The sequence below is a fragment of the Barbus barbus genome, assembly GCF_936440315.1.
Source record: "Barbus barbus genome assembly, chromosome: 4".
In the NCBI taxonomy this organism is placed as follows: domain Eukaryota; kingdom Metazoa; phylum Chordata; class Actinopteri; order Cypriniformes; family Cyprinidae; genus Barbus; species Barbus barbus.
Window position 1 is genome coordinate 21,929,539 of NC_136732.1, and position 16,986 is coordinate 21,946,524.

The window sequence follows — 16,986 nt, forward strand, 5'->3', positions numbered from 1 at the left end:
CATGACTTCATGTCAGGTCAAAATCACGTTATATTATGCATGTAGCATGTAGCTATTATTTAGGGTAGTATTCCAGTTATGACAGGAATGAAAATGAGGCTGTGAGGGACTGAAGTACAGTGCATTCAATGGATTGTACTGTTGTTTAACAACCGATTGTTCAGCTGATAAGAATTCTTCCTGAAAAAAGTTTCTGTAGACAAAAGTTCCATAAACAGTTTTACAATTTGTGTATTGTAAAAAAAAGAAAAAAAAAAAAAGACACCTTTATATGCCAGGACTGCAAATCTATCCCTTATTTTCATCCACGTCAAATACAATATGGCGTCTAGAGGCAGTCATAAACTCCCACTCATGTCTCGTTCTCTGTTTGTGTAAAGGTGGGTGGGTTGCTAGATGTGAATCTTTTCCACTGTTTAATAGTTTCACTTCTTCATTTCTCTGTGTGTTTGTATAACATTGTAGTTATTTGATACATAGATTTTATTCAGCATATATTAAAAAAGCTTGTCACTATTATTTACTACTTTACTTCCATATTATTTCCTACAGATCTCTCTGTAGGTGGCAATTATAATTAAAGTGAAAAAAAAAAGTGAATGTGACATACGGCCAAGTATGGTGACCCATACTCGGAAATTCGTGCTCTGCATTTTAACCCATCCAGAGTACACACACACAGCAGTGAACACACACCCGGAGCAGTGGGCAGCCATTTATGGTGCAGCGCCCGGGGAGCAGTTGGGGATTCGGTGCCTTGCTTAAGGACACCTAAGTCATGGTATTGAGGTTGGAGACAGCACTGGTTATTCACTCCCCCCACCTACAATTCCTGCCGGACCTGAAACTCGAACCCGCGACCTTTGGGTTACTAGTCCGACTCTCTAACCATTAGGCCACAACTTCCCCAAGAATTAATCATTCTTCCCTAGCCTGCCTCCAGAACCTAGATAATTCAAAATGTGGCTATAGGCTCAAAGCATAAGTATCCTACGGTCCTCGCTATAGAATACATTTTAAAGTACTCACTGGTTTCAAGTCACTAAATGGTTTAGCACTTTCATACCTCCCCTTACTAAAAAGTAGTACACTTCAAGTTTATTTTATTAAGTATACTTAAGTAGAGTTCAAGTATATTTTAAGTATACTTCATGTAGTAGGTATACAAATATCAGTGTACTAGTAGTATACTTGTAAGTTTACTATTTCAATACTCCTTGGGACTAAATTGGCCCACTTTCTAGTATATAAAAGTATACATTTAAGTATAACAGTAGTAAACTGAGTACACAACTAGTTTACATCAATGTTTTTAGCTTGTACTGCAACTATACTAAAAGAGAACTTATATAAAATGTAAATATAAAACTTATACTGATAGTTTACTAATTAAATACTTGTAGTAGCATTTTTAGTACACTTTGAAGTATAGTCTCAGTACACTACTAGTTTGTTAGTTTTATACTGCAAGTATACTCGTACGTTTTCTTTAAGTGAACTTTACATCATGCTTTAAGTATACTATTATGTCCCTAATTAGGTATTAATTTGTATATATTTTGTTATATTAATATCTGAACATACAACACATTCAAAGAAAGAACAGGGTATCTGCTTGTAAATAAAAACATTTTATTCTAGCTTCATGCATTCTTTTTTTTAAAATACTTGAATGTGGGTAAGCTTCATAAGAAATAAAGAAAAAAAACAACATTTTGAACAAAAAGCTTAAAAAAGACTATGAATTGGATTCAGAATGATAATCAAAACGTAGATGGAGTCAATCAACACTCCAAAGCTGGACAGACATTATTACCTCTTCATTGGTCGACATTTCCATAATGTTACACAGTTTTGATGCTGTTTTATGTTAGATTACAAGTGGAAGTATCTGTTGTTTCTTTTTTCACTTGTGTTTTTTGGAAAGTCTGTACAGAAGATTTGTACTAGCGCCCTCTATCATATAACAATGAAAACACGGATTCGAGGAGCACAAGTATAGCTCAAATATATGTCATTATATTTGACAATGTCATTTTAAGTATATTTCTGAGAAGTACATAAAAAGTATTATTTTTTAGTTTAAAAGAAGTATACTAATAGCACACTTGAATAAACTTCTTTTTCATAAGGTTCTGACCTGTTGACAGATCACCACCGAATGAGAGTTCTTAGTTCTGCTATTCAGAGGCTATAGCTTGGTCTAAAAACTAGGTCTAGTCTATCACCGTAGCCGCTCCTAAACTTTGAAACATCCTACAAATTCAAATCAGAAATGCCCCTGCATTACCTATTTTTAAATCTAAGCATAAAATGTTTCTATTTGATCTGGCCTACAATCTGTGATGTGATGTTTTACTGTTTATACTCAGTTTTTCCATCTGTGACTTTGTTGTTATTGTGCATTAAAAAATAAAGTAAAAATGAACTGAATTGGAAAAAAAATGCATAAATGTATTTATTTTATTTTTTGACCACAGACAAAGTGTGACACTTTTTTTGTCTTACACTTAGATTCATTGAATTAATTTTATTTTATTTTATTTTTAAAAAGAGTACATTCTGAATAACTGAAATTGAGGAAAACATTTTTATATTAGAAAAAAAAAATCTCCAAGGAATGCATAAAAATCAGTTTCCAATTATGCATGTGAAGTCAGTGTAAATCAATGGCTTGATATGCACGATCAGAGAACCACTACAACACTTTTATGCATGTGTGTGTGTGTGTGTGTGTGTGTAAAAATAATATATATATATATATATATATATATATGTGTGTGTGTGTGTATAGATAGATAGATAGATAGATATAGTCATGGCCAAAAATATCGGCACCCTTGGTAAATATGATCAAAGAAGGCTGTGAAAATTCATCTGCATTGTTAATCCTTTCGATCTTTTATTTAAAAAAACACAGTAAAAATCTAACCTTTCATTGGAGAATAAGAATTAAAGAGGGGGGGGGGGGGGGGGGGGGGTATCATTATAAAATAAATGTTTTTATCTAATACACACTTGCCACAATTAACAGCACCCTTTTATTCAGTACTTTTTGAAACCTCCATTTGCCAGTTTAACAGCTCTGAGTTTTCTCCTATAATGCCTGATGAGGTTAGAGAACACCTGACAAGAGATCAGAGACCATTCCTTTATCCAGAATCACTCCAGACCCAGACGGTTGGAAGATCTCACTCTCCTCTTCACCTGTAACTGGTGTGTGGTGAGCGCACTGGCGCCGTTGTACTATGGCTGCCGTCGCATCATCCAAGTGGATGCTGCACACTGGTGGTGGTTGAGGAGAGACCCCCACATGATTGTAAAGCGCTTTGGGTGTACGGCAATACACAATAAATGCGCTATATAAATGCATCATTCATTCATCATTCATTCAAGATCCAAACATGGCCCATTATAAGATTTCTAACAGAGTCAATCACTTGTTGATTTTTTTATCTGTTGGTATTTGATAGAATTCATGATGCCATATGTCTAAACAAGATGTCCAGGACCTCCAGCAGAAATATAGACCCACAACATCAAAAATACAGCAGTGTATTTCATTGTACACATGGGGTGCTTTTTATCCGTGTGTTCACCAAACCCATCTTGAGTGTTTGCTGCTGAAAAGCTCATTTTTTAGTTTCATCTGACCATAGAAGCCAGTCCCATTTGATGTTCCAGTCGTGTCTGATGACTGAATATGCTGGAGTTTGTTTTTGGATAAGCTAGGAGAATTCTTCTTGAAACCCTCCCAAACAACATGTGATGATGATGTAGGTGCTGTTTGACAATTTTTTTAAAGGTTTTCTGACCCAAGACTCAACTATTTTCTGTAATTCTCCAGCTGTGGTCCTTGGAGAGTCTTTAGTTATTCAAACTCTCCTTCTCACCATGCATTAGGACGATATAGACCAGGGGTGCCCAACCCTGGTCCTGGAGATCTAACTTCCTGCAGAGTTCAGTTCCAACCCTGATCAAACACACCTGTCTGTAATAATCAAGTGCTCCTTCAGATCCTAATTAGTTGGTTCAGTTTGATCAGGGTTGGAGCTGAACTCTGCAGGAAGTTAGATATCCAGGAACAGGGTTGGGCACCCCTCATATAGACACAAGTCCTCTTCCAGGCAGATTCGTAACATTTTCTGTTGATAAGAAATTCTTAATTATTGCCCTGATGGTGGAAATTGATATTTTCTTAAAGCCACTTCACTAATTTGTGAAGCTCAATTATCTTTTGCTGCACATCAGAAATATATTATTTGGGTTTCTCATTGTGATGGATGATTAATGGAATTTGGGCTTTGTTTCCCCCCTATTTATATTTCTGTGAAACAGGAAGCCATGGCTGGATAATTTCCTGTTCATAATCACCCTGGAGTGCTCAAAATTGTGAATATGAATGGGAATATACTTCAGAGATATTTTACTCATAAGAATGTCTAGGGGTGCCAATAATTTGGTCCAATGTGTATTTGAGAAAAACATTTATTTCATAATGACATAAAAACGAAAAAGAAGACTGTTCTCGTGAGTGCAATCATAATTTCTTATATAACGAGATTTTCCCCCATTTTAAATTCTTATTATCCAATGAAAGGATAGATTTTTGTGATTTTTTTTAATGAAAGATCAAAAGGATTAACAATGCAGATTAATTTTCACAGCCATCTTTGATCATATTTACCAATAGATAGATAGATAGATAGATAGATAGATAGATAGATAGATAGATAGATAGATAGATAGATAGATAGATAGATAGATAGATAGATAGATAGATAGATAGATAGATGCATTCATTTTTTTAATAAATGTTCCTTTAAGGGGTTATTGTGATTAATTTTATTGGACATAAATCACACCATGACAAACATTACAGTAATTATCCTTGCATTAAATATATTGTTATGTAATTTTCTGTCATAAATACATGTGATAGTTAATGCACAACTGTTTTAAAATTAACATCAACAAAATTAACAAGGTATTTTTGTATTCTATCTATTTGTTTTCTTTTTATTATATAATAATAATAAACTTGCTACATGACTTGTTATAGCACTTGCATATCATTGCTCTTTTGTTGATTTTGATTGCTTCCACTGTCCTCATTTGTAAGTCGCTTTGGATAAAAGCGCTAAATTATAAATGATTAAATGTAAATGTAAACATCAAACTTATAGGTTAAAATGTACAGTATGTCACAGGTCCTGTAACCGGTCACTATATTCTTGTGTTTAATGCCCTTCTGTCCTCACTAATTTGATATTTACTAAATGGCCCTGCTGTGTGACATATTTTAAAAGTATAAATATTCCATTTAGTCCTCAAGTTAAAGGGATAGTTCACCCCAAAAATGAAAATTCTGTCATTACTCACCCTCATGTCGTTACAAACCTGTAAGACCTTCGTTCATCTTTGGATGAACAGCTCTCTGACCAGAGGTGTAAAGAGTACCTGAAAACCATACTTGAATAAAAGTACAGATGAAAATTACTCCACTACAAGTTACAGTCACCAATTACAAAACAACTTGAGTAAAAGTCTTTGTAAATAACCCTCAGTTATTATAATTAGTTTCCAGGATGTATATACTATTCTTACATTATGTAATTCTGTCCTTTCTTAATATTAGTTATGTGTTTATTATATTTTGGGATGTTACTGTCCACTCTTTAAATTATTTAACCTATAGAGACTTTTATTGTGAAAGGCGGCTTGACGGAAGTGCTCAGAGCCCGCTCACTACACGGAGAAATCGCGAATACAGAGAGAGCGCGCGGGAGACGGATCAGGGAGTTAGATTAAGGATTAAGGACACTTTCAAGTGAATTTAGTCATTTAGTCACTGCTTATTGTTTAATTTTGCAGTATTTTGTTTTTGACTTTGTTTAGCACCTGGTTGGAAAGGAGAACAAGCTCTTACGGTGTTGTTAAGTCTATAAGGACAATAAACACAGTCAGGAAGACAGTACAACATCAGTGCACGAGTTAAATCCTTTATTCTTCAACCGGGCTGTTACAGTCTTAGAGTATCTGATTTTAACAGTACTTAAGTATTTTACTTATACTAAATATAGGCACAAAGATGCACTAAGTTAGTTAAAGAGACATGCCAGTCAAAAACTGTAACGTTGTGGAAAAGCTGTAACGTTATTTATTTATATATATATATATATATATAAAATATACAGGAGGCTAACTAGCTGAACAAGATAAGATAAAACCTGACTACAAACACCACGGGAGACAAGAAGTGACCTAAAAGTCTAAGACAAGGCACAGAGAATATGTAACAAACAAGAAAGAGCTTATTTGTGAGGAGAGCAATCACATTTATTTTCTAAAACCAAAATAAAACTGAACGCCTCAAAATTGCACTAAATAAAATTAAAATAAAAGTCTAAGTCTTCTTGCACTGGATGTGCTGGTTTCGGCCTCATTGGCAGCTGCAGTCATATAAAACGCCTGTGATTCACAACTACTTGCTAAGGAGCTCACATTCACGTAAAGTAGCCTTGATGACTAATTTGGGTGAGTGAGGGCAACATGCACAAGATATAGTACTTTCAGTGCCCTGTCGTTGGCGATATCTCTTGTAGCAGAAATAAACTGCTGCGGAAAAGCTACGTTCCATACAAAATGTAATGTGTAACTGCAACACTCATTGCAAATGTAGTGGAGTAAAGAGTACAGATTCGCATTCAGAATTGTAGTGAAGTAGAGAGTAAAAGTTGCTAATATCTTTGATACTCAGTACAACTACAAAGTATCTGAAAATATACTCAAGTACAGTAATTAGTTACATTTACTCCAATACTTTACACCTCTGTCTCTGACCGTCCCATAGACAGCATGGATCCTGACACGATTAAGGTCCAAAAACATATAGCAAGGAGATCGTTAAAATAATCCATGTGACATCACGGTTTCAACCGTAATTTTACGAAGCTACAAGATTTTTTTTTTTTTTTGCGCAAAGAAAACAAAAATAACGACTTCATCCAACAATTCGTCTCTTCTGAGTCACCCTATAGAGCAGGCATCCTCAAATCTGGCCCACTCCTGCAGAGTTTAGCTCTAACCCTAATCAAACACACCTGAGTATGCTAATCAGAGTCTTCAAGATCATTAGAAAATCACAGGTAGGTGAGTTTGATCAGGGTTGGAGCTAAACTCTGCAGCAGATTGGCCCTCCAGGGAAAGATCTGAGAAACCCTGCTATAGAGAATGGGAATCTACATCACTGCGCGCTGCGTTTTGGGTAGTCGCCACCATGTTTTAAGACACGCTACAATGACATAAGATACAAATCACCAGAGGAAAAAAATGGCTGTATTTGCATTAATATTTTTAAGAGCTGCTTGCATTTGCTTAGAATGAATGGATTAATATTAATTTTCAATATTCATTCAATGATCATTCGACAGTTGTGTGTCCAGGACACGACACATACAGACTCATTGAAATCATATGGCCGCCTTCTATCATATCACACACAGGACCAAACTGATTTCTCTTTTGCAATTTTTAATAACTAGATGGCACTGATATATCTGCCAGATAAAATAAACACAATATAGCTTGATCTCAGCCAGCTGATCATGAATTTAAGTGGTTCTCAATTACAGTCCTCTGCATTTTTCGTACGTTTCTATTATCACTTCAGACGTTTGTTTTATTCGACAGTAAGTGCCTTGCAAAGTGGACATCACAGTAAATTTCACCATGATTCCAGTTGGAAGCGAGCGTATATGTTCCATTCAAAGAACATTAAAGTGTGCGAGACATGAATTTAAATTGTATTTATTGACGGGTATATTATGTCACACTTGTCTAGTAAGTTTTGTCTGTGTGTGAAGATGCTGCAGGCAGCGTAGCACATATCCGTGAATGAATGTTCCGATGTAAACTTTACCGGATTTTATCTGAACAACATAAACAAAGTATCCGTGTACATACGTTGTTATGTGATACTCTCCAAATTGGCTATAGGGTGACGCGGAGGAGACGAAAAGTACAAAAAGTATTCTCGTAGCTTCATTAAATGACGGTTGAAACATTTACATTTAGTCATTTGGCAGACGCTTTTATCCAAAGCGACTTACAATTGGGGAATACAAAAAGAGATTAATCTTGAAGAGGCAATCAGACAGAGGAAGTGCTCGTAACACCAAGTCTCAATCATTGTTCAAATAAGTACAAGCTAGTAAGCGGAGAGAAAGATAGAGGGAAAGAGTTTTTTTTTTTTTTTGAGTTTAGGATGAAGTCAAGTACTGCCGAAAGAGATGAGTTTTCAGTTGTTGCTTGAAGATTGCCAGGGATCCGGCGTTCCGGATAGGGGTGGGAAGATTATTCCACCAGCCAGGAATGGTGAACGAGAATGTTCTGGAGAGTGATTTTGAGCCTCTCTGTGATGGTACCACAAGGCGTCGCTCACTAGCAGATCTCAGACTTCTGGAGGGGATGTAGTTTCGTAATAGTGAATGGAAGTAGGAGGGTGCTGAGCCTGTGGTAGTTCTGTACGCAATCATCAGTGTCTTGAACTTGATGCGAGCTGCCACTGGTAGCCAGTGCAAGGAGATGAAAAGAGGTGTAACATGCGCTCTTTTGGGCTCGTTGAAGATCAGTCGTGCCGCCGCATTCTGAATCATTTGTAGAGGTTTGATTGTGTTTGATGGCAGACCAGCCAGAAGAGCATTGCAGTAGTCCAGTCTAGAAACAATAAGGGCCTGGACAAGAAGTTGCGCAGCATGCTCTGTCAGAAAGGGCCTGATCTTTCTGATGTTATGTAGTGCAAACCTGCAGGATCGAGCAGTCTTTGCAATGTGCTCTTTGAAGGTCAGCTGGTCATCAAAGATTACACCAAGATTTCTGACCGAAGTTGATGGGGTAATCATTGATGAGCCTAACTGAATCGTGAAGTCATGCTGTAGAAATCCTGTTCAAACCAGCGAAGTGGAATCCCAGTGATGCCCAGTGATGAGAGGGTAGACAGGAGAATCTGATGATTGACAGTATCAAAAGCAGCAGAAAGATCCAGCAGAATGAGGACTGACGATTTGGAATCAGCCTTTGGAGTTCGCAGGGCTTCAGTGACTGAGAGTAGAGCAGTCTCTGTTGAATGGCCACTCCTGAAACCTGACTGTTTAGCATCCAGTTTGTTGTACTGTGAAAGAAACCATGAGAGCTGCTTGAAGACAACTCGTTCGAGTGTTTTCCCTACGAATGGAAGGAGAGAGACAGGTCTGTAGTTATCTAAAAGAGAAGCGTTTAATGTAGGTTTTTTGATCAGTTGTAGGATGGCTGGAGAGGAGAAGTTTGGATACTTCTGCCTCGGTGAGGGGACAGAAGGAGAAGATGGGAGTTAGAGCAGTGGATGTGGCTGATTGGAGGTCCTGTGGAGTTGAGAACTGGTTACTGATTGTTCTAGTTTTGTCTGTGAAACACTGATGTCACATGGATATTTTTATGATCTCCTTGCTACGTTCCTGGTCCTTGATCGTTTAAGGATCCTTGCTGTCTATGGGAGGGTCAGAGAGCTCTCGGAATGCATCAAAAATATCTTAATTTGTGTTCTGAAGATGAATGAAGGTCTTACAGTGTCACGGTGCACACAGCGGGGAGGAACGAGGAACACGGAGACGAGGATGTAACTCAAAATTACAGTCTTTAATTAATACAAAAGGGCAAGACAAGGCAAGGCTGAGACAGACAGGAACACAGGGGTTGTAAAAAGTAGACCAGACGAAAACTAACTGAACAGACAGGAACTTAAATACACAGGATGAAACTAGATAATTAATCAAACAAACACAGCTGAATGGAATAATCAAACTAAACAAGGACAAGAAAATGTCCAAATAAGGAAACTAAGGAACAAACACAGGGAAAACGAAACCAAAACAGACCAAAACTGTTAACTTTCACATCCAAATAGCACCCAGTCACAGACCATTCTTGAGATTCGTGTTCGAGGGAATGGCCTATCAGTATGCAGTCCTCCCGTTTGGACTGTCCCTGGCCCCCCGCACTTTTACGAAGTGCGTACACGCGGCTCTTTCCCCTCTGAGGCAGATGGGAATCCGCATATTGAACTACCTCGACGACTGGCTGGTGCTAGCCGACTCAGAATTGCAATTGATCGCTCACAGGTCGTTGTTGCTCAACCAGAGTGCTTAGGGTTGAAAATAAACTCATCCAAGAGTTTTCTGTTTCCCAGACAATGAGCATCCTTTCTGGGAACAATCATAGACTTTGTGCAAATGCTGGCTTGGATTACGCTGGAACGCTCCCTGACTATCCAGCGATCTTTCAAACTGGGGACCTCGCATCCCCTCAAAGCTTTTCAGAGGATGCTCGGCCTCATGGCCGCTGCCTCCTCAGTCATTCCTCTGGGCCTGCTGCATATGAGGCCCCTCCAATATTGGCTAAAAGCCCGCTTTCTGTCCCACACCTGGCACCTGGGCCGCGCTCACGTCAATGTGACCCACCGCTGCCTCAAGGCTGTGGCCCTTTGGACAACTTATCACCTGTTTCAGTCAGGCGTTCAGTTGGGGACGACCTCCAGGAGGAAGGTGGTCACGACAGACGCTTCCAGCTCAGGCTGGGGCGGTCTGCACGAGGATAATCCGGTGTACAGCTCCTGGACGACCCACGAGCGACGCCTGCATATCAACTGCCTCGAAATTATGGCTGTTTGTCTGGCCCTGAAGACCTTCCTGCCAGCTTTAAAAGGACATCATGTCCTAGTCCGGTCGGACAACACAACAGTGGTAGCCTACATCAACCACCAAGGCGGCCTCAGGTCACGTCCCCTTCATAGAATGACTTGACGTCTCCTGCTTTGGGCACAGAAAGAATTCCTCTCATTACGAGCGGTTCATGTGCCGGGCAAATTGAACCAAGGTGCGGATATGTTGTCAATGCGAGTGTACTTTGAGCGTTCTAAGTCATTTAGACAGTCCGAACAGCTCTTTGTGTGCTTTGGAGGCCACTCTAAGGGGCTGTTGGTCACAAAGCAAAGGCTATCCCATTGGATAGTAGAGGGTATCGCCCTAGCCTATACCTTAGCATGCGTACAGTGCCCTAAAGGTGTGAAGGCCCACTCCACAAGAGGAATGGCCTCCTCCTGGGCCTGGTCTAACGGAGTCTCTATTGGGGAGATTTGTGTGGCCGCCGACTGGTCGTCGCTGTCAACCTTTATCAGATTCTACAGTTTGGACATCCCTTCCCTGCAGGCATGGGTGCTATCTGCTTAATGTTACTTTTCTCTTTTCGGGAGACTTGTGACAAGCAGACCCCAGATCCCTTTCGGGTCTCTTTATAGCTCAGACTCACAAGGCCCACTCTGAGCATGCCTGAGCTGAGCTCCCGGAGCAGGCTTAGTTCTGCTTCTGCTTATAGCACGGCGCTACTGGATGCATTCCCCATTAGCAGTCGTCAATAAAAATGACGACGCAACGGGAGATACCTTTCGATTGGGAATGCTCCAGTTACTCACTACACCTCGGCTCCCTGAGATAAGGGAACGAGCGTTGCGTAACTGGCCGTGCTATAGCAGCACGCGAATCGATGGCTGTCACTTCAGTCGTTGATTCTGATGAAATGGCGCTCTGGGCCGCCTCATATAGCAAGTGCCAAAAATGTCCTTTGGAAATGTCCTTTGTGAGTTTCTGTGGAAACTGTGACAACTAGGGTGCAGCTTCTCATTTAACAATTCAACAATTTAACATTCAACAATTCTATAGTGATTCTAAAGCTGAAGAACCACCCGGAACACCTAGAAAACCCCAAATAAACTAGTTCACTTTTCAATGTTTTACCAATGTGACACTTTATGAACTTATTCTACACTGAAACAAGTGATCAGCTTCTGGACAGAAGAATTTATGCAAAATTCATAATTGCTGTTTTTGTAAGATTTTGTGGTTATCTTGTCAGGATATCATCAATTCATCACAAAAATTCAGGTTATTAGAGTTCATTTAGTTTCTTTTTTGCTGTCATCCATTGACAGGAGTCTGTCAAATGAGATCTCTTTTTCTGGGGTGGAGTTTCTTTTTTCTTCTCCTTTTTTTTTTTTTTTTTTTTTGTTTCATTATCGTGTGCTCGAGGTACAGCTATTCACTCACAGACCATTAAGAGTTACAGACATAAAGTTTGGTCTCACTTGCAATATTTTCTGTTCAATTGCTTTTTCTTGAGCACATTGAATATGCTTCAACATTTCTTTGGATTTGTTTATCTCTCTGCAGTTTCACAGCTTGTGAGTCTCACAGGTTTGTATGTTTTATTTGTTCAATGCTTGAAGTGCAAACATCTGTTTATCTGAAATGATCCTAATATAGCTATTACTTTATTTGGAGATGAAATTATTTTAACATTATTAGTTATCTTAGGACCAGTGGTTGAGGTGCAAAATTAATTTCTGTTCAGTTGACATGTTTGTTTTTCTTGCATATGATGATACTGACAATAGACAGGCTTCTACAGCAACCAAAACATTTTTCTCAAGCTATTAAGCAAAAACAGAACCAAAGCACACACATCAACGACACAAACTGTTCAAAATTGTGTACTCGACAGAGATGATGATGATAATAATAATAATAATAGAAGTCGTCACACCATAGGCTCCAAAAATGCAAAACACACCGGTGTGATCAGTCTTGGCCGCTGGTCCCTGGAGCTTATGATGATCATACGGTGTGATTAGAACGTTCAGTGCGTCACATCATCAATTGCTGAATTCAAATCTGCTTTCGTGCTGTTACGGCCCATATTAATAGGGTGAGACGCGAACAAGTGATGTCAACAGGATTCCGACGCCAGCCAACAGATCACCAAAACAACACATAAGTTTAAATGATTTATTAAAGAAGAATATAGGAAATATAAAGAGCATTAGCTTCAGAGAGGCCCAAGGCCAAAAATAACAAACAAAAGAACTAAATAAAATAAAAATATAAATGACCTAATTACAGAGAAAAGAAAATACAGATGAACTTCCCTAACTCCCTAAACAAAAACACACCGAATAAATCAGATCAAAATAAATAGCAGACCTCTATACGCTCTAATGAATTTTCGTAGGATAAACAGAATAAGTGGCATACTGCCAAGTATGGTGACCCATACTCGGAATTCGTGCTCTGCATTTAACCCATCCAACGTGCACACACACAGCAGTGAACACACACACACACCGTGAACACACACCCGGAGCAGTGGGCAGCCATTTATGCTGCGGCGCCCGGGGAGCAGTTGGGGGTTCGGTGCCTTGCTCAAGGGCACCTCAGTCGTGGTATTGAGGGTGGAGAGAGCGCTGGACATTCACTCCCCCCACCTACAATCCCTGCCGGCCCGAGACTCGAACCCACAACCTTTGGATTACGAGTCCGACTCTCTAACCATTAGGCCACGACTTCCCCGTAAATCACGAATCGAAACACAATCAATAACCACGAAGCCGTTGGTGATCTGTTGATGGAGGTGGAATCCGGAGCTCTTCACGCCACGACAGCAAACGCCAAAGTGAGCTCTCCAGGTGTTGGTAGCGCCGCCCTTTTACAGTCACCCGCTTCAGGCTCCACCAGTCACGTTTCTTAATGAAGAGCCAATCCCTGCACACATACACACTCACATACACAAAACAAAACATACGAAAACAACGATGCCAAGGATCGTAACAGCGCATTGGCTGGTGCGGAGCCAGATCACACGTGCGAGCGCTTGTCATATTATCCCAACTATTCAGTGTTTTCAGCCATATAATGCTTATTTTAGGTTTCAGACATTTAAATACACAAGTACTAGCAAAACCATACATTTATAATTTGTAAAATACACGCTGATGTCTATGGAAGCAACAATAATGATCCTTACAAATATAATCTGATGACATGTTTTATTGATATCATTTACAGATTGTGTAGGTAACTATAAAGTTTACTCTGCTCTTCTCCCAGTTTACCAGAGACTTGCTTTAACGTGTTTCGGTAGTAGAGGATGAATTTGGTGTTTTAAATCCCACAGTTGGGATTCAGCGCGAACTAACATGGCGGCGCCCGTCACCACCCGGTATAGATCAACTAACACGGTCATTATAAAAGTGTTTAAACTACCAAATACATTTACTTGCACATATTTCAGAATAGGAATATCAGATGTTTCATAATATAGTGAGTATGTTTGTGAATATTAATAATAAAGAGAGGAAAAACGAATTAAAAACGATCCACGTGTCATACAGCGCTATTGTGGCTACGGTGCATCACATGACAAGCATGACGCGTCGCCATGGAAACAACAAGGCTAAACATTCTAAAGTGTCGGTCGCCTACTTTTAGTCATTTAGCAGACGCTTTTATCCAAAGCGACTTACAAATAAGAAAAAGTTACTAAAACTAAAAGTTAACACTCTGTTAATACTCTACGCACCCATTTAAGAAAATACAGAAATTAAATAAAATTGACAAATGCATACAACAACATTTCAATAGTAAACATATAAAGGAAAAAAAATAAAATAAAAAGCGATACTTATATCCTTTGCCGGTGTCCTAGCCCGGTGGAGTTGCACGGTAGAGTTGATGGTCTTTACACTCTTTACTTTTTACTTTTAGTCATTTAGCAGACACTTTTATATCAAAAGCGACTTACAAATAAGAAAAAGTAACTAAAACTAAAAGTTAACACTCTGTTAATACTCTATACGCACCCATTTAAGAAAATACAGAAATGAAATAAAATTGACAAATGCATACAACAACATTTCAATAGTAAACATATAAAGGAAAAAAAAATAAAAAGCGATACTTATATCCTTTGCCGGTGTCCCTGCCCGGTGGAGTCACACGGTAGAGTCGATGGTCTTTACACTCTTTGGTCTTCACACTAAGAGAGCTTCACACGAGGGATGCCGCGGTATAATAACCTTTTTTATACCTATAAAACGCCTAAAAGTACTCACCCTGGGGGCTCAGCTAGAATATATTAAACTCACGTTTGAAAGGGTTAATATTGTTCACACAAGGTAATAAAAAATATATTATATAAAATTATTATACTCACAATTGATAAATCAACGAATATCGAAATCTTCATTTTATCCCCTGGGGGCTATCTAATGTGTAAATCCAAAAAGTCTTACATCTCAAAAGTATTATGTCGTCTCCATTTGACTAATTCTGTTCCTATGCTACATAGGGTATAAACTGAATGTCAAAAGGTCGGAAATTGCTGAGCCACCAGACTTTTAAGTTATCGATTTCTGATAGCTTAACAATGTTCCCGAATTGTTTTTTTTTTTTTAATGTCTACTAGTTTTACCCACATAGCAAAGACTGAAGCGGTCGAATGGGGAATCTATACATATCTATGGTGAACAGCACCGAGTTGAACATTACGTGTTGTCAGCTTGGAATTACGGTAATTACGATATGGCGTATACACTAGGCAGGATACCATGAGGATAAGGGGAAACACAAGACAGGAACATGAAACAAGGCAAAATATCAAAATAAAAGACATGAACACCTAAACCAAAAACAAAACCAACGTTATAAATATTCTACATAGATAAAAGTGTAGTGAAAAAAGATACCTTATGATGTTGTGTATTAACATATTAGAAAATATGATTAAATGTTTGAAAGCTGTGAGATTTGTGAGTTTTGTTTAGTAAAAATCCTTCTCAATGTGTTTAACAGGTACACAAGCTGAATGTCCTCTTCAGTTCAGCCCACAGAGAGTTGTTGTGAGGTACGGCGATTCTGTTGCAGTTACCTGTAACACTTCAGTCCTGCATCAAGGGATGGGATGGGAAGCCAGTGAGGGAGCAGTGCCCAAGACCACAAACCAGAATCTGATCACATGGAGAGTGTCAGAACTGACAGAATGGGACATAAAGCCATTCTGCTACATAAACTATAAAATAGGCGATGAGGATCAGTGTCTTGTAGAGCTCCCAGTCACTGTTTACAGTGAGTTTCTCTGTTACTGATATTTTTTTCTTTTCATTCTCAGAAATATCTAATAAATGTAATTCATCACAGCAGATTTCAGAGTGTGTAAGTCTTCCTCCACAGAGACTCCAGACCGTGTGTCCATCAGCACTGTGGCTCACAGAGGACCAATGATGGAGGGAAAGCAGTATGAGCTCCAGTGTGACGTTCACAATGTGGCTCCTGTTCAGTATCTCACTGTCAAATGGTACAAAGGACAGACTCTGCTGGATCAAGCCACCTTCACTGACACTAGTGAGACTCCAGTGACTGAAACTGTCACACTCCTGATCCGTCCAGACAGAGCTGATGATGGAGCTCAATACTGGTGTGAAGCAGAGCTGGATCTGGGAGCAGACGGACCTCAACCTCATCCTACAAATTCATCAAATCCTCTTAATGTTGAAGTACACTGTAAGTTTATTATTGCTAAGCTACCCATATATTTCAGTTGATATTTCTGAATGGCCTTTTAGTGAAGGATGTGCAACTGTCCTATTTCATCACACGCAGATCTCCATGTCAATTGAAATTATTTGATCAAATATTAGATATGAATTGAATGAACACAGATAAAAAGGTTTCAGTTGTGCAGTATTTTTAGTGATCTGTTAATAACAGCTGCTCATCATGATGCTGTTGTGCTGAGAAATGTATCTCTGTCCTCCTCAGATGAACCACTACACTCCAATTCAACAGAGACCATCATAAAAAAGGATCAGGCTACACTAGATTGTAGAGTGAAGGCAAACCCGGCTCCTACATACACATGGGATCATCTGGAAGAGAAGATCAGCTCCTCGGTGCTCAACTCCTCCACACTCAGTCCAGGAAACTACACGTGCACCGCCACAAACGCTCTGGGAAGAGACAGCAAAGTGTTCATCGTCAAATCTACAGGTGCGTTATGAATGAAAATATGATATCATCTGATTTAATTTTTAAACCCAAAATTATTATTTTGTTTAAATTTGAA

General features: G+C 39.0%; 1 protein-coding gene across 1 annotated transcript in view; it reads left to right on the forward strand.

Annotated features, from left to right (window-relative positions):
- The first annotated feature begins 12,133 nt into the window (after nt 1–12,133).
- LOC306869044 (vascular cell adhesion protein 1-like) overlaps nt 12,134–16,986 on the forward strand; it is a 709,597-nt gene continuing 704,744 nt past the window's right edge. Inside the window, exons 1-4 of the mRNA XM_079415615.1 lie at nt 12,134–12,284; nt 15,717–15,989; nt 16,095–16,424; nt 16,683–16,910. Coding sequence (XP_079271741.1) covers nt 12,221–12,284; nt 15,717–15,989; nt 16,095–16,424; nt 16,683–16,910 — 895 coding nt within the window. The 5' untranslated portion in view covers nt 12,134–12,220. The remainder of the gene's footprint in view (nt 12,285–15,716; nt 15,990–16,094; nt 16,425–16,682; nt 16,911–16,986) is intronic.